The following is a 23822-nucleotide window of genomic DNA, read 5'->3' as shown; positions in this document are numbered from 1 at the left end:
TCTGCCTCCCAAGTGCTGGGATTAAAGGCGTGCGCCACCACCGCTCGGCTCCCACTTGAAACACTTTAGTGGCCTCCAAGGCCCTTTATCATCCAGCTCCTATGCAGGCATGCACACATGATTGTAGTCTGCAGCAAGCTGTCGTGTGCCTCCCAGCCACTCAGCCTCCCTAAGAAATCTCAGCTTCTGCCTTGATCCTTCCTCCTGCCCACAGTCTACCTAGTACTTAGCCTTTATCCTAGCACCTGTAATATCTTGTTGACTGTTAACAGGACCTAGGTCTTCTTGTAGCACAAAGGGGTGGAAGCTAGCAACACAGGATGCTACGTTTTATTAGGTGATAATAAAGGGGGAAAGGTAGAAAAGGAGAAAGTCGCCAGGGGCCAGGAGACTAGTAGTGACATCCACAATCATGAGCTGAGCACCCTGACCATTCCTGGTCTGGACAAAGGCTATGGGTAGCTCAAGAGGACCCTAGAGGCTGAGAGGGTCTGTTCCTGTTTATTAAGGGAGAAGCTGTGAGGGCTCTGGATAGGGGAGGCCATGGCGGAAATGGGGCAGTTCTTTGCCCTTGTGTCCCTGATGCTTCCAAAGGCACACTCCCATAATCCCTACTGCTCTCAAAAGAAAGTTTACTGGGAATGGCCCCTGGGCTTTAGAAGACTGACCCTAAAGAGATGAATATAGGAGGAAGCAGCTGAGAATCTTCATGGCTTCCCACCTCTCTTCTTCTAGCCTCCTTAGTTCCAGATTTTGAGGAAGCTGTCCCAGGAACCAGTGGCCACAGCCATACCATCAGCTGTGACCCCCAGGCAGCTGACTCTGTTATCGTGGCCAGAGAGTACGCCTGAGGAAGAGAGGAAAAGTCAGTCTGCTTTCCCAGGTGTGTGAGGGCCAGTGATGTGCAGAAGCTCCAGCCCGGAGAGGCTAGCCTCTGTCCTGATGGGGACTAAGGAACTGAAGGAGGATTAGCCCCGAGGAGAGGGGTTTCTCGTCAGGCCAGTTCCTCTGTCCAGAGCTCAAGTCTCTGGTAGGGCAAGGGTAAATTGGTTAGTAATGTCAGTAAGCTGTGAGGAAGGGCAGGGTTACTTTGATAGATCCAAAGACGGGGTTCTTTGTTTCTGGGTTTAAAAAAAAGAAAAAGAAAAGGCAACTTGAAAAGTAATCAACTGAATAGGATTTGGAGTCTGATTCTGGGGTATGTGTTATTTTCTTTCAGCTCTTGGTCTCTCCTGATAGAAGCCAGGCTGTCTTTCCACTCTAGACAGCCAATCCTAGAAAAGCCCCTAGGCTAGGCCCAGGACCTTTGGTTTACTCTTATTCACATGTCCCTGAGGCTGTCGCTTAAACCTCAGGTACACAAAGGTCTGGACATTTAAGATACACTGGTTTGGGGTGACCAGAAGGAGCAGGCACGGCACGAGGCAGAAGGGCTGCTTAGAGCACTTTCTGTTTGGGGAATCTGGTCTTAGTTTCCGAAGCAAACGGTGTTGGTTTCCAAGGCTCAGGTTAGGCAACAATTGGGAAACAGCAGGAAGAAACTGGGAGGAAAGGCAGGAGGGCTGGAATGTCTGGGGCAGACCCTTACCTACACGCTCACACTTCAAAGAGTCCCAGACATTGCAGTTGAAGTCATCGTAACCTGCGAAGAGCAGGCGACCACTGAGCGAGAAGGCTACTGACGTGATGCCGCAGATGATGCTCTCGTGGGAATAGGCGGTCAGTTCTTGGTCTGCCCTCAGGTCAAACAGACGGCAGGAAGCATCGTCTGAGCCAGTGCAGATGGCCTCTCCATTGGGAAAGAACTGAGAATATAGATAGCAGTGGTCAGCACTCAGACCTGGGGCAGCCTCGCCTTTCTGCCTGGTTCCTGGTTCCCATGGGGCATGGAAGCCACTTCACTTGGTCTCTCTGCCTGTCTCTTTCTTGGTAGGTGAGGCGGCCAGCTGTAGCACAGCTGTTCACTGCTGTGTTCTTGTGGCTCCCTCTGCTGTGACTGCAGCAGTGCAGGCGGGCAAGAGCACCAGGGTTTCCCAGGGTCACATGACTGAAGGACCAGACTTCTGTGATTATCCCGTAGACTAGTCCAGGGTGTGCAGGAACAGCACGAGGTCCAGGCAAGTAACCTGAACGTCATCCTGAAGAACAAGTGTACTTGCAGGGAAATTATAGAAAACTGGTGATGTAATATCATAGACCCCAGAAAAGTAGAAAAATGGTTCCAATCTAGAGACAGAAGATATAGCAAGGATGTACATGTTTCTGGATTGGATTCTGTGTAGAAAAACCTTGTAGTAAGGACATTTATGAGATAATCTACATGTTTCTGGATTGGATTCTGTGTAGAAAAACTTTGTAGTAAGGACATTTATGAGATAATGATTACATTTGAGTATGAGCTGCAATATTCTGTAAATATTGAATTTCCTGGTTCTTACAAATTATACTGGGGCTGGAGAGATGGCTCAGGAGTTAAGACCAGTGGTTACTCTGGCAAAAGATCCAGGTTCAGTTCCCAGCACCCATACGGTGGCTCACAACCATCTATGACTCCAGTTCCAGAGGACCAGAGGTGTCAGGCATGTACTTGGTGTACAGGCATACATGCAGACAAAACACTCATACACATACTGTAGCTGGAAATGGCCTCTTAATACCTGTACTCCTAGCACTTGGGAGGCTGAGGCAGGAGAATTGCCTCAAGTTTAAAGCTAGCCTTCCAGGGTGAGAAAGTGGGCTCCAGTAAAGCATGGTCAACTCTGAGATTGTCTCAAAAGATGAAAGGCAGGACTGAAGATACAGCTCTAGGCATAACCTGGGTTCATTCTCTATCATGACAAAAATAAAATGTATAAACTGGGTGGTGGTGGGGCACGCCTTTAAGCCCAGCACTTGGGAAGCAGAGGCAGGCGGATCTCTGCAAGTTCCAGGGCAGCCTGGTCTACAGAGTGAGTTTCAGGATAGCCAGAGCTACACAGAGAGACATTGTCTCAAAAACCAAAACAAAAAAGTATGAAAATAAAGTAATAGGGTTAATAACTGGGGGTGGCCAGATGGCTCCGTGGGGAAAAGGACTTGCTATACAAGCTTGATGACCTGAGGTTGATCCCCAGAAGGAGAGAACAGAGTCCTAAATCTGTTTTCTGACTAGTCACACACTCAATAATTTTTTTTTAAAAAAATTAAAAATTGGTCATGACTGACATCTCTTGAATGTGAGGCCAGCCTGGTCTATATAGCAAATTCCAGCCAGAGCTATATAGTGAGACCTGTCTTAGGGGATTTTTTTTTTTTTTTTAATTTATGATTTAGGGCTGGAAAGATGGCTTAACAGCTAAGAGCACTTGCTCTTGCAGAGGACCCAAGTTCAGCTGGGTGCCAGCACCCACCTGCATGACAGCTCATAACTATGATTCCAACAGCTCCAGGGGATCCAACACCCACCTCTGCCTTCCAAGAAGTATTTGAGAGGCAGAGCCATGATGTGAGTCATCTATTCTCAAAGGACCCAGGAATGAGGACCTAGGGTGTAGCTTGCTGGTAGGGCACTTGTTGACAGAGAGCAGGGGAGGAGCTAAGTGCGCATACGGTGAGGGTGTGTGCTGGAATGTCTAGAGACAACTGTAAAGCATGGCAGAGTGGTAACAGAGAATGGGGTGAAACAGACTTGGGATTTCTTGTCATTGCTTTTCAAACTATCCTATAAAGGTAAGATTATTTCTAGAAATATTAAGGAAAGGGCTTAGAGGTGGTGTGTAAGTGGGTCAGAGATGTATCCTGGGGTTTAAGGTAGCTAGTTCCTCAAGGGCACACACAAAGGGACACTCACACAGATAGCATTGATGTCGGATTCATGGCCAGTGAAAGTCTGGCGGCAGGTCCCTTCCCTCACATCCCAGAGCTTTGCGCTGGCATCACAAGCACCCGAAATGAAGAGTTTGTAGTCTGGAGACACAGCCAGGCTCATGCAGTCTCCAGTGTGTCCCACAAACACCGTCTTCTGCTGCCCTGTCTCAATGTCCCACAAGGCACTGTCAGGAGAAAAGGAGCCCATCACACAGAAATGTCAGTTGCCCGGCACAGAACAGCCTTCCAGTCCTCAGCACCTGTGGCATTCAACCCTTACCACGTGGTGTCCCCAGAGCTGGTCACAATGTTGTTGTCATCCAGGAAACGGCAACAGGAGAGATAACCTGAAGGTGATTAGAAGGACAGGGCCCTGGCTCAGGGTCACAACTGGACAGGGGCCTGGATTTCCGTGACCCCTACGCAGGAAAAGAGGTCTTCTCACCTGTGTGAGCAGAGAGTTCCCGGCTGACCTTAACATTACCCTCACGGGATTTGAGGCTGTAGATGGAACACATGTTGTCCAGACCCCCACACGCCACAAAGTTCCCTGATGGTGCATAGGCACAGGTCATGACCCAGGAGGAACGCAGTGGAATGGCATGCACCTGCAGAGAGGGTAGATTTGGGGCGGGTGGGACCTGAGCTTCAGGGACTGGCACGGAGATTAGGCATGCAACCCTAGGAAGGATGGAGGATCCTTCCTTGAAGGTGGTCAGTAGGAAGGGCTGGTACCTTGTTAGTGGTGTAAGTGTCCCACACGATCAGCTTCCCATCCTGCGAGGCACTTACCAGCAGCCTGGAGAAAGGGCACCTGTGTCATCCCCACCTCTTCTCCCTGTCCACCCCCCTCCGTTTTAGACACCTCTGGATCCTCACTTAGAGTCAGTGGCCCAGTGCATGGCATAGATCTTGGCCAGGTGTCCCCTTAATGTCCTCCGTGTCCGCATCTGGACTCGTCCCACCACCTCTAGGCCAGACACAAGCTGCAGAGAAAGGGGTATTGGGTTTTACATGTCTGCTCTGTTCTACCTCCTGGGGACCAGAAACTGCTCAAGAGGTCCCCGGCCTAGAGCAACCTGGCCTCCTGTGGTAGACAGGTGCTGGGATAGCTTCTGGCAAGTTGCTAAATGGTAGAGGTAAGTGTTTAGCACAGAGGAGGAATCGCTAGTAGGGAGATATTCCCACCTAGATCAATCTCAAGTTGCTGGTATGAGGTCACTGAACATTACCTTGAGACACACAGGGGATACCAGACTGACAGGTGCCTGTCTTCACACACCAGTGGCACCCAGCCAGCACTCATGGGTTCTGAGGCATTGCCATCATCCGGAACTGCCCCTGCTGAACTCTAGTCCTCCACCCCTCCAACCACAACCAGCCTCCCGTCTGCTGAGCCGCCAGGGTCCACAGAGGTGGTCTGTTATAGTCTGTCAACTTCGGCAAATCACACCTTCCCTTGAGCCTATTATCTTACAGAGTTGCCATGGGAATCGTACAGAATTATGTATTTAAGCATCTAACACTGCTTTTCTCATGATGTTTACTCTTATGAACATATTTAATACAATCGGTTCTTTCTTCCCCCTCAGTACCTGGGGATTGAACCTAGGGCCTCAGGTATGCTGGCTTAGAAGTCTACTGCTGACATACATCCCATACCCTTTTCTTTCTTTTTTAATACACTATTTCTATTAACTATTTGATAATTTCATGCATGCATGCAATGCATTTTGATCATATTCACCCCGACTTCTAGCTTCTCCCAGATCCACCCTTCACCTCCTACCCCCACCCAACTTCATGTCTTCTTCTTAAAATTTTTGTCCTAGCTGAACTTTTTATTTTGAGACAGGCTGGCTTTAAAAGCACTCTGCAGCCCAGGCAAGTTTTGAATTTTCAGTCCTGCCGCAGCCTTCCATGTGGCTGGATTCCAAGCCTGTGCCACCTAGCACGGCTTGATACTTACTGTCAGTTCTAAGAAACAGTATTATTTTGTCTGTCACTAAGAAAGAAACACTACGCTAACAAGGTATTATGTATTGTCAAATGCATCTCAATTTTAGAGAAATCTGTGAAGAAGCAAACATCTTAGAATTGATGCAATGCAGTCTTAGACAACTGTCAGTTCGAGTCTATGAGAAATCCTGCATGCTCCCTCCGTCCTTACTGCTTAAGGATGAAGGGGACAAGACCAGTGTCTGTGTCTTCAGCATCCAATATAATGCCTGACCCAGAGCAGATCTTAATAGATGTTTGTTAAATTAATTCATGAGTGTCTTTCCTCACTCCAAGGACAGGATGTGCTAAAAGTATGTCACTGGTCATGAAGCACTTCCCTCCTCTCCCTCCCCTTCCCTCCCCTTCCCTCCCCTTCCCTCCCCTCATGTCCAGCCTCAGAAGGGTGAAAGTCTCACCTCAGCTAGGGTGGTGTCCGCACAGGCTTTCCTGGCATCCTGCAGGGAAAGCGGGCATCAGGGAGGCTGTGGCAGGGTAGGGGGCATGCACATGCACCTCACACATGGCTGGGCATGGGGCTTTGCAGTTGGGCAGTGGTCTCAAATGTGAGCTTCAAATTTAAAGTCTCTGAATCCTTGTAGATCAGAGATCTCTAAAGTGTCACCCAAGAGTGACCCAGTCCCCCAGTCCCTCCCAGGCCACACTCCCACATGTCCTGAGCTCTGTTTGTCAGGGTCCCCAGGACGAGGGCTCCGGGGTTACAGCAATCTGCTTCTTGAGCTGCTCCGCTTCCTGCCTCAGCTGCTCCATCTCCCCCATGGTGCACAGATCGAGGGGCGGTTCTGGCTCCTGCCAGGAACATGAAATAGGTGTTGGGGAGTCCCCATAGGACCACGTTTCTGTCCTTTACATCCTAGTCCACTCCTGAGAAGTGATGGGGGGCTTCCCCTCCTCCTGGGTTAGGTCCTGTACATCAGTCCCAGACCTGCCTGAGCCCTCCCTGTGGGCCCCCAATCCCAGAGGGCAGAGCCGGCCAGCTCCCTCTTACTTGGGCTGTGGCTGAACTTCTCCCAGGTTTCCGCTTCCCAGGCGCCTCCTGAGTCTCTCAGCTGCAATGCCTGCCTGTCACCTGCCCCCCTCTGCTGCCAGGGGAGCTGGCCTGGCCTGGCCCCGACTGGGAGGGGGAAACAGACAGGGAAGGGTAAGGCCAACGACAACCAGGCAAATGAAATCAGCTGGCAGGGGTGGGGGAGAGGCCAGGGAGGGAGGCGGATGGCTTCCAGAGACGTGGGCCAACCTGGAGGGGTGGGGAGGAGGTCTGTGAGCCAGAGAACAGCACCCCCCATCCAGCCACAAGAAGGGGGGAATAAAGGGGTGCCTCCATGGTCAGCGTGCCGGCAGAGATAAGAGCATCAGGCCCACGGATCAGAGAAAAGCTGTGAGGATTACTGGTTTGGGGAGGAGAACAGAACAAGAGCAGCCACAGCTTCAGTGGCCCCCAGGCCCTAGCCCTAACTTGTGGTCATGATCTTGGCAGTGCAGGCCTGTTCAGCAAGCAGGCCAGGAGCCAGTACAGAAAGGCGATAGATGACCCTGTTGTCAACACCCCAAACCATGTTCCCTCGTGCGGACTGTGGGGGGAGAGGGTACAGGCAGAAGCTGAGATTAGAAGGGGCTGATCTGGATAATCCTTTTCTCCACAAGCCCCAGCCAGCTGCCCCTGGGCCTGATCCTAGCCGGGGGAGCTGACAGGAGATTCAGGGGGACTCTGGGCCGATGTGCCCCTGCCTTTCAGGCAAAGAAAGGACTATAAAGAGAAGGGAACCCTGTATCCTGCTCCTAGGATGGGGGTCTGTCTTCATGCTTGTCCACATTACTCCTGGGGTCTTGCTGGACTGTGAAGATCGGAGCCGAGGAATAAGGCTACCCTCTCACCCTTACTCAGGGAGAGAGAGATAACAGGGCTTAACCTTGGAGCCCAAGGAGCAGCTGCGGTGGTGGTGGTGATGGGGCACGTGGGTCTATTTGCATGAGGCAGCAGGTGGCTGAGATTTCCCTGACAAATCTCAGGCTCTCCTGGCTCCGCCTCTGGGAGGCCCAAAGACACCACCTGTCTCCTCCCAGACCAGCCCTGACCACCCCCACCTCCAGCAACTAGAGAAGCTGGGATAAGCCAGACCAGGCCCTGGTTGGAGAATTTTCATGTTCTTTATTGCACAGGTTGGGGGAGGATGGGATAGTCTCCTCTGTGTCTTCCGTATTAGAAGCAGTTAGCCTTCAATCCTTGCCATGCCTTTCAGGGAGGCATAATGGTCTTTGTTCGTCCTCAGATGGGGCCAGACTTGGCTTCCAGGCCTGGTGGGCTCTAGGCTAAGTCTGTGTAGTAAGTTTGTGAGTCCAGGGTTTGGTGGCCCTCATAGGTCCCCAGGATGATCGACTGAAGAGACAGGGCCTGCTGCGCTGTCCCTGACGTCACACGGGGCCTTCTCATCGGTTCACTCACAAGCTGAAGCTGGCTCAGCAGTCAGAGTTCCTCTCGGACCCTGAGTAGCTTCTCAGCTTTGTCTTGGACCCGCTGAAGCTTATGACTTGGGGGTTCTGGGGAAGGATCTCTGCTGAGAATTTCCTCCTCTTCCTCCTCCTCTTCCTCCTCCCGCAGCAGCTCTTTGGCTTCTGTCCACTCCTGGGGGGGATTAAAACTATGGTTCAGTCCTTTGTGGCCACCTTCCCTGGGTCATCTCAGCCACCCAAGGGCTTCACTGTGAGCCCCACTCCTGCACAGACTCCCGTAGTGACCTGACCTTCCACCCACCCGCCCTTCACATCTTCCTACCCCAAACCTCCTTACCTGTTCCCTGTGCTCAGGTGCCCACGTGTGCCACAGTGCTAGGGCACAGCGCCGTCCCCGCGTCACAGCCCACACACCATGGGGATTCTCACCACCTGAGCTGAAGGCCACGAGGCGCCCACATCGAGGGCGAACCTGAGCCTGAGGGGGGGACACAGCCTCAGACTTCGTGTCTGTTACTCCTCACATCCTCATTCAGGGACTGGCTTTGACTCAGGAAGGAAAAATGCAAGACTGGGGTGCCGGAGGAGACGGAAGCCAAAGGGGGCAGGTGCCTCCTGGGGGTTCTCTGTCCTGGATCCCGACCTCTCCTGCCTAACCCCATAAGCCTGGAGTGAAGCAATCCGAGGGCCCCGGAGCAGCCCCAGATGGGACGGAAGGTGACAAGGATCTTAGATGCATTTCCTCCTGGAAAATCCTAGACTGTACATGAGTACAGAGAAGGCGATTGTTCCTCTGTGTTTATGCCTCTGGGTAGCACAGGCTGGCCTAACTCCTTAACGATCGGGTTACAGGTGTATATACTACCATGCCTGCTCCTCTTCTTCCCACTTCTAGGCCCAGGTATAGAAGTCTCCACGATCAAGGACTAGGAGAATGGCAACACCTAGCATTCATTAATTGTTTTTTTTTTAAAGATTTATTTATTTATTACATGTACAGTGTTCTGCTTGCAGAAGAGGGCACCAGATCTCACCAGATCTCATTACAGATGGTTGGGAGCCACCATGTGGTTGCTGAGAATTGAACTCACGACCTCCTGAAGAGCAGTCAGTGCCCTTAACCTCTGAGCCATCTCTCCAGCCCTCATTAATTGTTTATTAATACAAGGCACTGGCTCATTCTTTTAAGCATATTGTATAAATTACTTTTTATAGGGTCAGAGAAATGGTTCAGGGTGTAAAGGTGCTTGCCACCAAGCCCAACAACCTGAGCACGTATGTTCACACGTGTGAACACACATGGTGAACACGTGTGAACATACATAGTGGAAGGAGAGAATCAACTCCTACAAGTTGTCCTCTGTTCTCTACACATGAGCTGTATGTGGCACGCACCCTCACCCACCCCTTGCACATTCACACACAGATGCACACATAAAATATTTTTTAAAAATTACTTCTCATAGTGCTGGAGAGATGACTCAGTGGGTAAAGAGCTTGCTGTGCAAGCGTAAGGATCTGAGTTCGGGTCTCCAGTGCCCACACAAAAGCCAGATGAAATACTGGAGGTGAATCCCAGCGCCCCATGCCCAGATGTGAGGGAGAGGCAGGGGGTGAGGGTGACACCTGAAGTTGTGTTCTGATCTCCACATGTGCACCGTGGCAGGTGCACACACCTGCACTCCACACAGTATGTGTGTGCAAAGCCAGGCAAGGTGGCACATGCCTTTATCCCAGCACTCGAGAGGCTGAAACAGGCAGATCTCTGTGGTTCAAAGCCAGCCTGGTCTACGTGTGAGTTCCAGGCCAGCCAGGTCTACACAATTAGTCCTTATCTCCAAAAACAAAAGTCAACCACTTGGGGTGGTGCATGTCTATAATCTCAGCACCCGGAAGGCCATGACAGGAGGATTACTTTAAGTTCAGGAGCAGCCAGGGCTAGCTGCATTGTCAATTCAAGGCTAATCTGGGCTATGTAGCAAGCCCCTGTTTATAATAATGATAATAATAGGAATAATGTCCATAAGGATCGGTACTATTACTATCACCCTTAGTTAGGAACCCCAGTGTGAAGTCTAGGCTGAGGGACCTGTCTTTGCCTGTGTAGCCTGTGCTACTAGCTAGCGCCATTGCTGCCTGGCCATGGGGGAGGAAGGGCTAAGTCCTCAGACGGTTTTATTTTTAATATATTTTATAATTGTACTTTATGCGCATGCTCATCTCCATGTGCATGTCTGTACCATGTGTTCCTGGTGCCTACAGAGGCCAGAGAGGGTGTCAGATGCCTAAGACTGGAGTTAGAGGTGGCTGTGAGCCACCACACCAGGTCCTCTGGAAGAGCAGCCTGGTGCTCTTAACCCCCCCTCCCCCCCCCCCGCCCCAGCCCTCTCTCCAGCCCTTCCTTGTTCTGGTTTTGTTCTAAGTCTTTATTATGTTTATTGGGAGAGGGTGAACAGTGCAGCATATTGTGGAGGTCAGAGTGCAACATGTGAAGCTGGTTCTCCTTCCACCATGTCAGTTCTGGAGAGCAAACTCAGGCTGCCAGGCTTGGGGGTGAGCACTTCACCCACTGTGCCACCTCGCTGGCCCCTGGTTTGTTTGTTTGTTTGTTTGTGTTTTTTACAAGGTATCTTGATAAATTGTCCAGATTGGCCTTGATGTCCTGGATTTAATCGCTCCTCCAACCTCAGCTTCCTCAACAGCTGGGACTACAAGTGTGTATCCTATGCCTGGCTGTGCTCAGACACCCTGAGGAGGCAAGGCCAACCGCCAAGGCGGGGTGGGGGACCATTTAGAGATCTCCTGCAAGGTTCAATAAACCTCTGCGGAAAGCCTTGAATGTGGTTCAGTGGCCAGCAGGGCTAGAGAGGCTGGAAGGGACAGGGTTAAGGTGGCCCCATCCATTTCCCTGCATTTGCCTCTGAGAGCTTCTGTTTTGAATCCTGACCCCACAGCTGGGCCCTCTGCCCCAACCCCCTACCGTGACAGTGAGGGCGTTGGGCTGTGTGAAGAACAAGTCGCCTCCCTTGAAATCATCATTGAGGTAGAGGAGCCCACTGGAAAGCAGAGAAGACAGGAGGCAGTGAGAGCCCCACCCAGACCCAGGCCTGCCAAGACAGCCTTTGGGCCTTGTGTGCCTACCTGCCAGTCCCCAGAGAGGCTACCCACCTGTAGTCTCGATAGGTGTAGGCTGGGGGCTCCCGCCAGCATTCACCAGTGTCAGGGTCCAGGACACAGTTGTCTGCGTGGACCGGGTGACTCAGGTCCATGCGCTGCTCCTGCTCACCTAGGATGTAACCGATAGAGTGACTAAATCAGGGTCCCGACCATGGGCCTCCTGGTGGGCCCGTGCCTGGAGCTCCTGGGGTGACAAATGGAGAAGCTCCCTGTCCCCAGTAGGCCAGCAGGGGGCTCTATACAGAGATGGGGTTCCCTGAAGGTTACCTTCTATGGCAGTTCGGCACACCAGGTGGGTGAAGGAAAGATGCAGTGGCCGCTCTGGGGAGAAGTAAGCCTGAGTCAAGGCCCGCACTCGCTCGCTCACCTCCAGAAGCAACTTAGCACCTGGCCTGCCCACAGTCCCAGCCCGGGCCAGCTGCAGACAGGGAGAGATGGGAAAAGTAGGTCTAGCATTAGCACCTGTGTCTCTGACTCTACCGTCCCACGTGCGTCTACCGTCTGTCCGGTAGCCCAAATATCTCCTTCCAGTAAATCCATGACAACACCAAGACTCCAGGTCACCGATACACCCTTTCTCAACGATGGACCAAGCATGCACTGATCTAGGTCCCCAGAGAATTCCTCCAGAGGAGCCCAGGCCTGGAATCCAGCCTCCCGACACAGCCCCTCTTCCCAAGTCCTGGGTGTCAGACCAGGCCAGAGTGCCTCCTCTTTCTTACCTGAGCAGCCTTGAGCACTGTGAGCCCCTCAAAGCGTTCGTGAGGACTATGAGGGGAGCGGCGGCCACGATAGCCAGACCTGGCTCCAGCCTCAGCTGCATCCTAAATGGGAAGGTTTCTGGTCAGGCATTCCTGGCACACCTCGCTACCACGGGGCTCCCAGGGCTCCCAGGCTCTCCTTCTCACCTTCTCAGTCCCCAGAGCTGACTAGGAACTTCCAGAATTCCCTTGTGACTTTTTCCTGAGCTATGGCCCTTTCCCAGAAAATGGTTCTTGGCCTGTTTTTCTGATCTGTCATTCTCAAAAAAGCCCTGAACTGCTACTTCCCATGGGGACTATGTGGACATTACCCGGAGAGCATCCCACGGTGGGGAAGAAGGGACCTTGAGATGGTAAGAGTGACAGAGCTGGGGTCCAGGGGAGGAAGTACTGGGTCACCCTTTCCCAGGGAGATGGGGTCCTTCTGCAAGCAGGACCCTAACAGGAAGTCTGACAGGCCATTATTTATTTATTTTGGAGAATCTCTGGGCTCCCTGATTCTATTGCCTCTGATGCTGGATCCCTATTACCCAACTGCCTCCTGTGACTCATCTCTCCTTGGCTCTCCCCTGGTCTGGATGTCTATCTATGAGATTTTTTTTTCTTTTGAGACAGGGTATCATTCTGTAGCCAAGATTGGCCTGGAAATCAATATGTGGCCTAGTTTGGCCTCGTTTGCAGCAGTTTTCCTGCCTCAACTTCCCAAGTGCTGGGGTCATAGAAGTGAATGAACCACCATGCCCCGCAGACATTCACTCTCTAGCCGACTTGTTGAGTCTCTGTAAGTCCCACTCTCTATCCCTACATACAAACCTCACCCCCGAGAGTCCACCTAGTCACCAAGTGGTCTAGCTCCTACCTCTACCTCGTCTTCTTTGGCAGTGCTGGGATCAAACCTAGGGGCTAACCAAGGCTAAGCAGTCTCCACCATGAGCTGGCTATACACAAACTATCTGTTTACATGCATTGACTGTTAGCCTTTTGAGATGGTGTCTCATGTAGCCCAGGCTGGCCTTAAACTTGCTATGTAGCTGAGAATGATTTTTGAAGTCCTGATCCTCCTGCCTCAGTCTCCTAAGTGCTGGTTACAGACTGTGCCACCACACCCGGTTTATGCGGTGCTAGAGATCAAGTCCAGGGCTTTGTGCATGTTGGGGAAGCCCTCCACCAAATAAGATACCTCCTCAGCCCCTAGGGTTTGTGTTTTAAGATAACAAATCGATAGAAAAACCAATTCAGATGGTGATAAGTGGTATGAAGAAAATTAAAGCGGGGTTACGATTTTACGAAGTGTGTTCATTCACAGCTCCTTAAAGAGGTGACATCTGGATTGAAACCAAATGTCGCAGAGATGCCACTGGAATATATGAAATGGAAACCAATGCGAAGGTCCTGTGGCCAGACTGCGTTAAGAAATGGAAAGACAACCCCCAAACAAAACAAAACAAAAACAAAGCCAGGTGGTGGCGCACGCCTTTAACCCCAGCACTCGGGAGGCAGAGGCAGGTGGATCTCTGTGAGTTCAAGCTCAGCTTGGTCTACAGAGCGAGTTTCAGGATGGGCTCCAAAGCTACACAGAGAAACCCTGTCTCGAAAAACCAAAACAAAAATAGAAAAGAGCCGGGCAGTGGTGGCGCACGCCTTTAATCCCAGCACTCGGGAGGCAGAGGCAGGCGGATCTCTGGGAGTTCGAGGCCAGCCTGATCTATAAGAGCTAGTTCCGGGACAGGCACCAAAGCTACAGAGAAACGCTGTCTCGAAAAAAAACAAAACAACAACAACAACAAAAAAAAAAAATAGAAAAGAAACAGAATGCCATCTTAATGTTGAGGTTACCCCTGGTGTCGTCTTCTAATTTATCTCCTGCAGACTAAGTTCTTAGCTTTTCTAACTTTTATTCCTTAGTGTTCCTTGTCTGTCTCATATGTTCCCCCAGGCTCTCCTCATTCCCTTGAATACAACCAGAACCTAAGGCCACAGTCTCTTCTAGAGACTGCCACTAGAGGGGGCTCCTGAGTCTACAGGATGCCACATTGGATTGTCTACACTCTGAAGGAAACCGCTGAAATGCATCAGCCACTGTCCACCGTCTACCAGTAAAGCCGAGGCTACCGGGGAGGGAACAGAAGGCCCTCTCTCCATAGGCCATCACTCAAACTCTCTCCCTCTTACCCATAACCCCTCTTGATAAAGAGCAGCAGAATGCAGCTGCTCAGCTTCCTGGGCGCTTTCTTTACTAAAGGCTTCACAGTATTCTAATTTATTTATCAGGAAAACACCAAGATAGAAACATGATAAATCCCAGTTTACACATGGGGAACTAACTCAGACATTTAAATAAACAAACAGGTTAACTGTTTATTTAAATTGGCATACACTTTTAACCCATGTTTTCCTGCAGTTCCTAGAAAGCACTTTGTTATTCCTTCTTTTCTTTAAGTTTTTATTATCATGTTTTTTATTTGTATTGGTGTTTTGCCTGCATGTATGTCTGGGTTTCAGATCGTCTGGAACTGGAGTTACAGATGGTTGTGAGCTGTCATGTGGTAGGAATCGAACCCTGGTCCTCTGGAAGAGCAGTCAGTGCTCCTGACCATCTCATAGAACTATCTCTCTAGCCCCTCCTCTTTGTCTTCTCCTTCTCTGCTCTCTCTCTCTCTCTCTCTCTCTCTCTCTCTCTCTCTCTCTTTCCCTCTCTCCTTTGTGATGGGGTGGATCTCTTTATGTTGCCCAGGCTGGCTTCAAACTCGATCCCAAGCAATCCTCCCTCCTAAGCCTTCCCAGCAGCTAGGAGGACAACAAATGGGTAAGGCTGACATAAGGAGCCGAGGGTGGCAAAGTGCCTGGTAGTGTGCAATAGCCTGGGCTTGACAACTCTGCCCCACCCCCAGCACTGCAAACCACAGCGAGACCGGAGTATCAGCTCTCTGAAAAGCCACTTAGGACTCGGCATTGCCGGTGCTTCTGTTTAGATAGTACGCACTTCTTTACAGAACTTCCCACCTGCTCCAATTCTGTCTCCATGTTGGTTTCCCTCCTTATTACATAACTCTAAAGGGCAGTCTTTGCTCATCTGCCGCCCCCACCCCCCCACCCCGGGATCTAGCCACTTCTAGTTGACAGCAGGTGCTCCATGAATATGGAGGGAATGACTCCGAGCCAGGAGTGAAGTCTCCTGAGATGACAGCCTCAGCCTCAGCATGTGAGTGTGGGGCATTCAGCACAAGCTAGGAGAGGATGAAATGCCTGGGAAAGGAAGCCTGGGCGCCATCTGAATTCTCAGGTAACCAAGGAACCTTCTGTGCGCATACACCCATGTCTGTGTGCTTTCATTCTGTCTTTTCTTCCTATTCTTTGTAAAGCATATCCACCCTGGCCAGACATGGTGACATATACCTGCAAGGCTTGTCATTCCAAGGTTTAGGTGGGATACTGATAGAAGGATCCTGATTTTAAGGTCAGCCTGGGCAATAAAGCAAGTCCCAGTCTCAAATAAGAGCACTCATGCTATCTATATCAGCTAAATTAAGAGGACAAGGAAGTAGAGGAATATGGCGCCTGTACTGCTGCTGAGGGCGCTCCGGGCTGTGCACCCTGGACCATTTTGGGAGCTCCGGAAGCTGCTGCAGTCCTCTGTGGGCATTAGCAGTCCAAGGTCCATCCATATTCATAGAACTAGCAAATGATGCCCGTGGAAAGTCCCAGTCTTTTAGATAGGATCTTTTGGATGGCAGCTCCCAACACAGATATGGGATTGAAGCTAACAGGGGTAGGAAAGAGGCCCTACGACCTTATTAAGTTAAGAACAATTTAGATATTTGTCTCGAATATGGTCACTGGAAGCAGAAACATATTCTCTGAGAAAGTGCTCCAGGAAACTACAAAGAAGGAATGGGTTTGGTAGCTCACGCCTTTAATCCTAGCACTCAAAAAGCAGAAGCAAGTGGACTCTGAACTCAAGGCCAGCCTGGCCTACAGCATGAGACCCTGTCTCAAAATGAAAACAGGAAGGATGCTGTGGAACAATCTTTGTACACTGTAAATATGTATTACTCTCATTGGTTAATAAAGAAGCTGATTTGGCCAATAGCCAGGCAGAATAGAGCCAGGTGGGAAATCCAAGCAGAGAGACAGAAAGAAGGCAGAGTCAGGGAGATGCCAGTAGCCATGGAAGCAAGATGTGAGGTAACAAGTCACAAACCTCATGGTAAAATACAGAACAATAGAAATGGGTTAATTTAAGATGTAAGAGCTAGTTAACAGAACAGGATCAGGGCAAGAAGATTGCTACTGACACCAGAAGAGGCCACCCCGTCTCACCCAGAACTGACACTAAAAATGCTAAAAGGACATTCCACAGGAAGACGATCTCTAAAATTGGGAGGCTTTGTTTTCATGTGTGTAACTTAAACTAGACTTTATTAGCTATTGACTTTAAGTGAGATAATATGAAGAGTGTATCATGAATAAACTCATCATGTTTATACAAAAATCATAATAAATAAAAAGAGGAAAAAAAAAGAACTTTTCCACAGTTGAGATAAAACACAGACATTAGGAGAAACTTGATGAGGCTGGAGAGATGACTCAGTGGTTAAGAACATTGCCTGACCTTCTAGAGGACCCGGGTTCAATTCCCAGCACTCACATGGCAGCTCACTACTGTCTGTATCTCTGGCTCCAGGGGATCCGGTACTCTCACCCAGACATACATGCAGGCAAAACACCAGTGCACATAACAATAAATAAATCTTAGAGAGAGAGAGAGAAACTTAAGGCAGACAGAACACTAGGTAGACACAGGCCAAGAACAAGGAGCAGGTGGCTAAAGCTGAGGTCCCTAGCCAGGTGGCTGAACCGCACACTATCATACCTTGGCCAGCTGCAGTAGAACCCCACACTCGGCTGGAGTTAGCAGTCCATCCAACACGGCTCGCTCCGACCCGTTCAGCTGCTGGGCATCTTGGGTGAGGGTCACACCCTCCAGGAGAAGGACATCTACAGGGAAAAGGGCGGCAGAGCTCACCAGTGCTCATATGAAGGCAGTAGCTGGCAGATTCCAGGCCCTCACTTCTGCCTCCTGATGTTCCCCACCCTGCCTTTCTACCTCTTCACCCCCGCTCCCAGTTCTTGCCCCCTAACTGCTCACATACTAAGGAACTCACCCTTCCAGTAAGGCAAGGACTTGGACTGTGGAGGCTCCTGGTCCCAAGGCCTCTTCTCTTGATCCTCTCTCAGGGGTGAGAGACATACTCAGTTGTCACAGCGCAGACCCATCCTGCCACCTCCCAGCCTGGGCCAACTGGCCCCCACCACAGGCCACCACCTACCTGAGCTTCTCTCTCAGAGCTTCGGGGATGAGAGCTACCGGGGTCCAAGAATCCTGTGAGCGTCAAGAACAGGGCCATCACCCTCGTGCCTAGCTCCTGGGGTTCCTGACTTTAGAATCTTCCAGAGAGGAAGGCAAACTGAAAAAGGCCTGGACCCATGCCAGGGTCACCTCACAGATGATAGTGTTCAGTGCCTTGAGTTCTAGACCAGGCTGTAATAAACAATGACTTCCATCACGCTTACTGTTTGCCAAGTGCTAAAAGCTTTGTACTTGCAGTGAGATTTTGTGGATTAGAGTTTGTAATAGTTCATAAATTCTGACGGAACAGGTAGTTCTGACGTGCTCCTTTCCAGGGGAGGGTTCTGAGACACAGGAAGGTCGAAGAGTAGGGTGGACTTCACACCCTCGTAAGTGGCAGAGTAGGGTTTAGGCCATCTTTACAGCCCTCACTTTTATCCAGCAGCTCTCTGTGAGGCAGATTTGACTCCCCAGGGGACATTAGACAAAGTCTGGAGACTACTGGGCTATCAATGTACTGTTGACACCTACTACGGAAAGGTCAGGACAACAGCTGAAGACCCATCAAATGTGAGGACAGCCCCATTCGCTCCTCCAACAAAGAACTTCGGGTCCAAAATAGTTTTCTTCCTTCCTTTCTTCCTTCCTTCCCTCCCTCCCTCCCTCCCTCCCTCCCTCCCTCCCTTCCTTCCTGCCTGTCTGCAATGCTGAAGCTAGAACCCTGGGCATTTATGTGTACTGGGCAAGCTCATCACTAAGTCATCCAGGTCCTCAACAAGTCAATAAAAATTACTGCACTATGCTAAGTACTGGCTCCATAATGTTGGGACTGGACTTGGGCTCGTGACTAAAGGAGGGTAATGGATTCAGGAGCAATGATGCTTTCTGTACTTTTTTTTTTTTTAATCAGATGGCATAGCTTCAACAACAGGACTGTGGAACATGTGTGATCTTTACAGTTTACAGGTCAAGAAACTGGGATAAGGGCAAACAGGCAAATAAGGGTATTTGTGGCAGAGAGCCTGCTTCTTAGCCATGCGTGATCCCATGACCTTTTTAACTGTACGCACACCGTTCAGGTTCCTGGGAACCTGAGATGCCAGAGTTCTGTAAGTCTGCAGGGCTGTGGGCAAGTGGACACTGCTGCTGACTGCAGTGGCATGTGAACATCCAGCATCACTGTGCCTCACCCTGGGGAGAGGAGCACAACTCCTTACCGGGTCCTTGAAGCTGGTGCCCAGGTGTTCCATGGCATAATAGAGTTGTCTCTTCTCCCCGAGAGATCGCAGGATGAAGCGCTGGATGTCCTGAGCAGGGTAGACAGGAGAATGGAGACATAAGGAGAGAAGAAGGGAAAGCTGGAGAACAGGCCAGCCCGGGGCCGAGGGGACGTTTGCAAGCTCTTGAGATCCAACCACCAAGTCTGACGGATGCTTCACCTTTCAGAGTGTCTGGGCTCAGAGTAATAGAGGACCTGAGAGACTGTGTGTGTGTGTGTGTGTGTGTGTGTGTGTAAGAGAGGACCTGAGAGACTGTGTGTGTGTGTGTGTGCGTGCGTAAGAGAGGACCTGAGAGACTGTGTGTGTGTGTGTGTGTGTGTGTGTGTGTGTGTAAGAGAGGACCTGAGAGACTCTCTATGTGTGGACATGTGCACACGTGTGTGTGTGAACATTCACGCCCACAGACAGGCAGACATGAGACTAAGGGAAAAGAATAGTGCTGGATAGACTCCCGAGTGGGTAGGGGGCAGGGATCTGAGGCAGAAGTCAGAACCTAGACTTGGGTGTCCTTTCGGTGGCTAAAGAGCTTGGGTAATAAGCCAGAATGAGCTGAGTGTGGTTTGTACACTTTAAATCCCAGGACTCAGGAGGCAGAGCAGGCAGATCACTGTGAGCTCCAGGACAGCCTGGTCTATTAGAGTTCCAGACCAGCCAGAGCTACACATTGAGACCCTATCTCAAAAAAAAAAAAAAAAAAAAAAAAAAAAAAAAAAGATAAATTTGGGTTGGAGAGATGGTTCCGTAGTTAAGAACACTTGTTGATCTTGCAGAGGACCCAGGTTCAGTTCTCAGCACCCATGTGGTGGCTCACAACCGTCCTAACTCCATTCCAGGGATCTTCATTCCATCCTATCCCATACCCTCTTTTTCATTGTTGTCGTTCATGTTTGTTTGTTTTGAGATAGGGTTTCACTATATATCCCTGGCTGTCCTAGAACTCACTCTGTAGACCAGGCTGGCTTTAAACTCACAGAGATCCGCCTACCTCTAACTTCCGACTTGCTGAGATTAAAGACGTGTGCCACCACGCCCAGATCCATGCTCTCTTCTGACCTGTAAGAGCACATATATAGAGCACACATGCAATAAAATAAAATAAACAAATAATTATAAACAAATAAAAAATCAAATAAAATAAAGAAGCAAGAATAAAGTACACTCCTGGGTGTTTGGCTTGCTCCAAGCCCTACCTATCAGTGAGCATGGGTGAGGGATTACCTCTCGTGGTCCCAGGCCAGGTCTTGGCTCTCCCAGCTGAGTTTGGTACTGGTTCAGAGCCTTTTTGGCAGCCTCATCCTCTGGGTAGAAGAGCAGGACACTCAGGATACTTTCCATGGCCTTAGACACGTTCCCCACTGGAGATGGAGGGCCGCGGGAAGGGAACAGCAGCAAACACAACAGAACAAAGAAAGCCGAAGGTCACCAGAAAGGCTGCCAACACCAAGAAGCCCCAGCCCGACTGGGAGATGAACCCACTTCCGAAAGCATCCTCAAACATACCCTCAATGGCAGAGCCCAAAGAAGAGCAAGAGGGGAGGAAATAAAGGAAGATGAGAAGCAAGGAGGGCTGAAGGAGCCCAGTGACCCATCTCCTGAGCTCCGCACATGGTGCCAGAGGACTCCATGCTGACGCGTTGGTCCCCATAGCCCCCGACAGTGAAACTCTCAATGCAGAGTAGGGTGGGAAGAAGGAGGGACAGATAGGGCTCAGAATGGCAGCAGAGACACATCTTCACTCCCAGGGTTCATCCTTCCCAGGCTGACCCTGAGCATAGGCTTCATGCAGTCGTCTCAGCTGGTTGGGAATGAAGTCGGGGACAGGGAAGTCGCGACCAGGACGGGTGGCTGTATCTGCCACACAATGCTGCCGGCACTGCAGGACCCGGATCCAGTGTCCTGCAGAGAAGACAAATGAGCCAGAGGCCGTGCATGCTCCTCCCCTGGCATCCGTGCTCTCCCGCAGCACACTGTCCAGCCCCTCACCTGCAATGGCTTCATACAGGCCCCCCTGGCTCCCTTCTTCCACCTCCTCTTCAGACACCTGCTGTTCCTCAGGTCCCTCACAGCCTGCACGACAGTTCTCCACATGGGTCAGGCTCCCCTGGAGGGCGTCCTCCAGCTTGGGCAGTGCCAGCGCCACCTCCTGCTGCCCCAGTAGCTCCAGGCCAGTGTCATAGGCTGCCTGTGGGGAAAGGGAGCAAGATGGGTGGTGGTGGGGTATTAATGAGATTGGGAGGTCGAAGGGCATGGTGGTATGCTTTTAATCCTGGCACACAGGAGGCAGAGACGATTGGATCTCATGGACTTTGAGGCCAGCCTGGTTGACATAGTGGGTTCCAGGACAGCTAGAGCTACACAGTCAGACCCTGTTTCAAAAAGAAAGATAGGCTGGGCAGTGGTAGCGCACGCCCTTATTTGGAAGGCAGAGGCAAGTGGATCTCTGTGAGTTCGAGGTCAGCCAGGGCTACACAGATAAACCCTGTCCGAGAGAGAGAGAGAGAGAGAGAGAGAGAGAGAGAGAGAGAGAGAGAGAGAGAGAGAGAGAGAGAATGGCTAGAGAGATGGCTTAGCGGTTAATCCCCGTCCTGCTGCATGGACCCGGAGGAAGAACAGTGTGGCCTCAGAATTAGAACATTGGAACAGCACATACTTTAGTGGCCACAGAAAAGTTAGTGAAAGACTCTTCACCCAGGGCCACTGAGAAACAGTACCAGATCTCCTGATGCCATAGCTGCAGATGGTTAGAGTTGGCAGCTGTCAGTCAGCACTGAGAGGCTCACCCAGTAGTGGGGTGTCACCAGGTCCTGGAAGCTCTGGGGGCGGATCCCAGACATTCTTCTGTACTTAGCCATGTCTTCCCGCATCTGCAAGTGTGTTGGGTTTGCCACAAAGAAGGTGTGTGCTGCAGAAGCTGCCAGGTCCAACTTCTTCAACTGAGGAGCCAAAGGGATGAGACATCAGAGCCAAGGAGTGTGTGTGTGGGGAAGGGAGTTCAGACCAATGTCCCCTCACCAGCCTTTGTCCCAGGTAGGAACCACCGAATCCCTCGGAAGCCAGAAGGTGGTTTTCCCAGAACTCTGGTACAGGAAGAAAAGGCCGTCTGAAAGCTTTGGCGTGGGTGGGCCATGGGCAGAGGCCCTCAGAGCCTCGGTTTGGGAGACAATGAAGTGAATGGCCGCCGAAATAGATGGGGCTGTGCAGAAGACCTTGAGTGACCAGAATCTGCAGGCCTCTAGGACCCTGAGCTGAGGTGTGTGTAACTAGAGCCCCTCCCGCCTCCAGCCACGTAGGCATTCACTGTCATCCTGGTAGCTGTTTGCTGTCTCCTGCCACAGAGTCAGATTCCAGCCCCAACCATGCTTCCTTCTCCAAACCTAACCTCCCTCATTCAGTCTTTCCGAAGGTTCGCCCTGTCCCGAGACAAGGTTGACAGACTCCCACTCCTGAACATCACACACACACACACACACACACACACACACACTTCCTATCCTGCTGTGCCTGGTTTGGGCCCTCACCATCTGCTTTTCATACTTAGGAAGGGGCTGCATTCACTCACTGAGATCTGCTAAAATAAAACTGCGGAGCCCTCCTTCCGCGTTCGACCTACTCCCATTCCTCTTCACTCCGGCTTGACCTCTCTTTTGGTCCTACCTCTGCGACCATCACAAGTTCTGCCACCGTTTTGATGGTACCCACTCAAGTGTAGAAGCCCGTTATACGCCCCCCACGACTCCACCCCTGAGTCCGAATGCTGAGCATCCTGCCCTCTCCTGGTCAGCTCCAAGTAAGACATTCCCTTGGCTTGGGGGTAGCACCCTCGGGGGCTCCCGCACCTGGTAGTAGGCCCTCTGCAGGTAGTTGTAAGGCTCCCGTCGGCGGAAGGCATCCCGCAGCACGCTCCCCATGCGGAGTCGCGCTGTGCCCCCCGGGCCCAGCCTGCGCTCGGCGCATTGGGTCAGGCACTCGGCGCGACGGAGCGTGGCTCGCAGGAGCAGCGGCTCCCAGGCCCGGGGCCCGGAGGCAGACTGCGGGGCGCCAAGGAGCTTGCCGGGAAGCTCGGCGTCAGGCTGGGCCGCACAGCTCGCCCCGCAGTCCCGCCGCGCGCGGCCCAGCGCCTCCCGGCTCCGCAGCGCCTCTCGCAGCAGCGCCACCGCGGGTGCCCAAGCCCCGGCAGAGTAGGCTCGCAGCCCGTCCGCGAAGAGCAAGTCAGGGGCCTGGGGAGGCGCCCCCGGCGACAATGAGGCCAGGCCCGGGGGCTCGGAAGGCTCAGGGGACCCTGGGGGAGGCAGCAGCAGCAACAGCAGCAACCGCAGGAGCCGGAGCATGGTGCCCAGAGCCGCCGGCCCACTGCCGAAGGGAAATGCGAGCCCGGAGGGAGGGAGAAGGAGGGGGGTCAGGGGGAGGAGAAGGAAGGAAAGATGGAGAGGAGGAGGGAGAGGAAAAGAGAAAGAGTAAGTGAAGCCAAAGAAGCCTGCTGGGCCTAGGCCTGCCACTGGGAAAACCAAAGTGAGACCGAGTGAGAATTCAGAGGGACAAATGGGTCTAGTGTGGCTAAAAAAAGGAAAAATGGAGACAGGAGGGTGAAATGGGGGATCTGGGAGGCCTGTGGTGTGGGGATAATTTTGTTCCCATTTATCCTTGGGTCCTGGAAAAGAACTGTGGACGCCCCTCACACGTGTATCTAACCCACACTTCTGCCAGCCCATCAAAGGATCTTTGGAAGGCATCGTGGAAGGGGATGACTCCGGGCTTGGGACTCCATTCTGGCCCCCAAACTTTTCACCCAGCAAGTGCGCACCCGGGCGCATTTAGGGGAGAAGAGGATTGAACTCTTCTACTAATCTGCACACAGATCCTTTGCATTTCAAACTAGCACACTCCAGTGTCCAGGGCCCCACCCCAGCGTCACATGCCCCGAGTCCGTCCCTCCTGTCT

At 51.6% G+C, this 23822-nt stretch overlaps 2 protein-coding genes across 3 annotated transcripts; both read right to left on the bottom strand.

Annotated features, from left to right (window-relative positions):
- Positions 1–740: 740 nt before the first annotated feature.
- Gnb3 (G protein subunit beta 3) lies at positions 741–6624 on the bottom strand. 2 transcript variants are annotated; one of them, XM_057775936.1, is made up of 9 exons: positions 6568–6624; positions 6264–6302; positions 4726–4832; positions 4582–4645; positions 4292–4454; positions 4127–4193; positions 3830–4031; positions 1589–1805; positions 741–847 (listed from the first exon to the last, which is right to left on the bottom strand). In XM_057775936.1, the coding sequence occupies exons 1-9, from the start codon at positions 6622–6624 to the stop codon at positions 741–743; spliced, it is 1023 nt and encodes a 340-aa protein (XP_057631919.1). The 2 variants fall into 2 exon arrangements, with proteins under 2 accessions (XP_057631919.1, XP_057631927.1); XM_057775944.1 differs by having other exon boundaries at positions 4130–4193.
- Positions 6625–8002: 1378 nt separating this feature from the next.
- Positions 8003–23727, bottom strand: P3h3 (prolyl 3-hydroxylase 3). Its single transcript, XM_057781694.1, has 15 exons — positions 22721–23727; positions 21665–21817; positions 20868–21066; positions 20649–20780; positions 20103–20239; positions 18822–18911; positions 17585–17637; positions 17420–17487; positions 17128–17252; positions 12216–12317; positions 11761–11911; positions 11485–11602; positions 11297–11372; positions 8654–8794; positions 8003–8488 (listed from the first exon to the last, which is right to left on the bottom strand). Exons 1-15 carry the CDS (start codon positions 23693–23695, stop codon positions 8330–8332), a joined length of 2679 nt encoding a protein of 892 aa, XP_057637677.1. The 5' UTR covers positions 23696–23727; the 3' UTR covers positions 8003–8329.
- Between the last annotated feature and the right edge of the window lie 95 nt (positions 23728–23822).

The sequence above is a fragment of the Chionomys nivalis genome, chromosome 1, assembly GCF_950005125.1.
Source record: "Chionomys nivalis chromosome 1, mChiNiv1.1, whole genome shotgun sequence".
In the NCBI taxonomy this organism is placed as follows: domain Eukaryota; kingdom Metazoa; phylum Chordata; class Mammalia; order Rodentia; family Cricetidae; genus Chionomys; species Chionomys nivalis.
Note: the sequence above shows the minus strand (reverse complement) of the source record. Positions and strands in the feature narration are given on the sequence as shown.

Excerpts from the sequence above, each read along its gene's own strand:
- Gnb3 (XM_057775936.1), bottom strand. The coding sequence starts at position 6,624 with ATGGGGGAGATGGAGCAGCTGAGGCAGGAAGCGGAGCAGCTCAAGAAG. Across the intron at positions 4,833-6,263 it reads CGGACACCACCCTAGCTGAG|CTTGTGTCTGGCCTAGAGGT; the intron begins GTGAGACTTTCA and ends CTTTCTCTGCAG. Across the intron at positions 1,806-3,829 it reads CCGACATCAATGCTATCTGT|TTCTTTCCCAATGGAGAGGC; the intron begins GTGAGTGTCCCT and ends CTATATTCTCAG.
- P3h3 (XM_057781694.1), bottom strand. The coding sequence starts at position 23,695 with ATGCGCCCGGGTGCGCACTTGCTGGGTGAAAAGTTTGGGGGCCAGAAT. Across the intron at positions 21,818-22,720 it reads TGCAGAGGGCCTACTACCAG|TTGAAGAAGTTGGACCTGGC; the intron begins GTGCGGGAGCCC and ends TTGGCTCCTCAG. Across the intron at positions 8,795-11,296 it reads CCAACGCCCTCACTGTCACG|GCTCAGGTTCGCCCTCGATG; the intron begins GTAGGGGGTTGG and ends TCCCCCCCTCAG.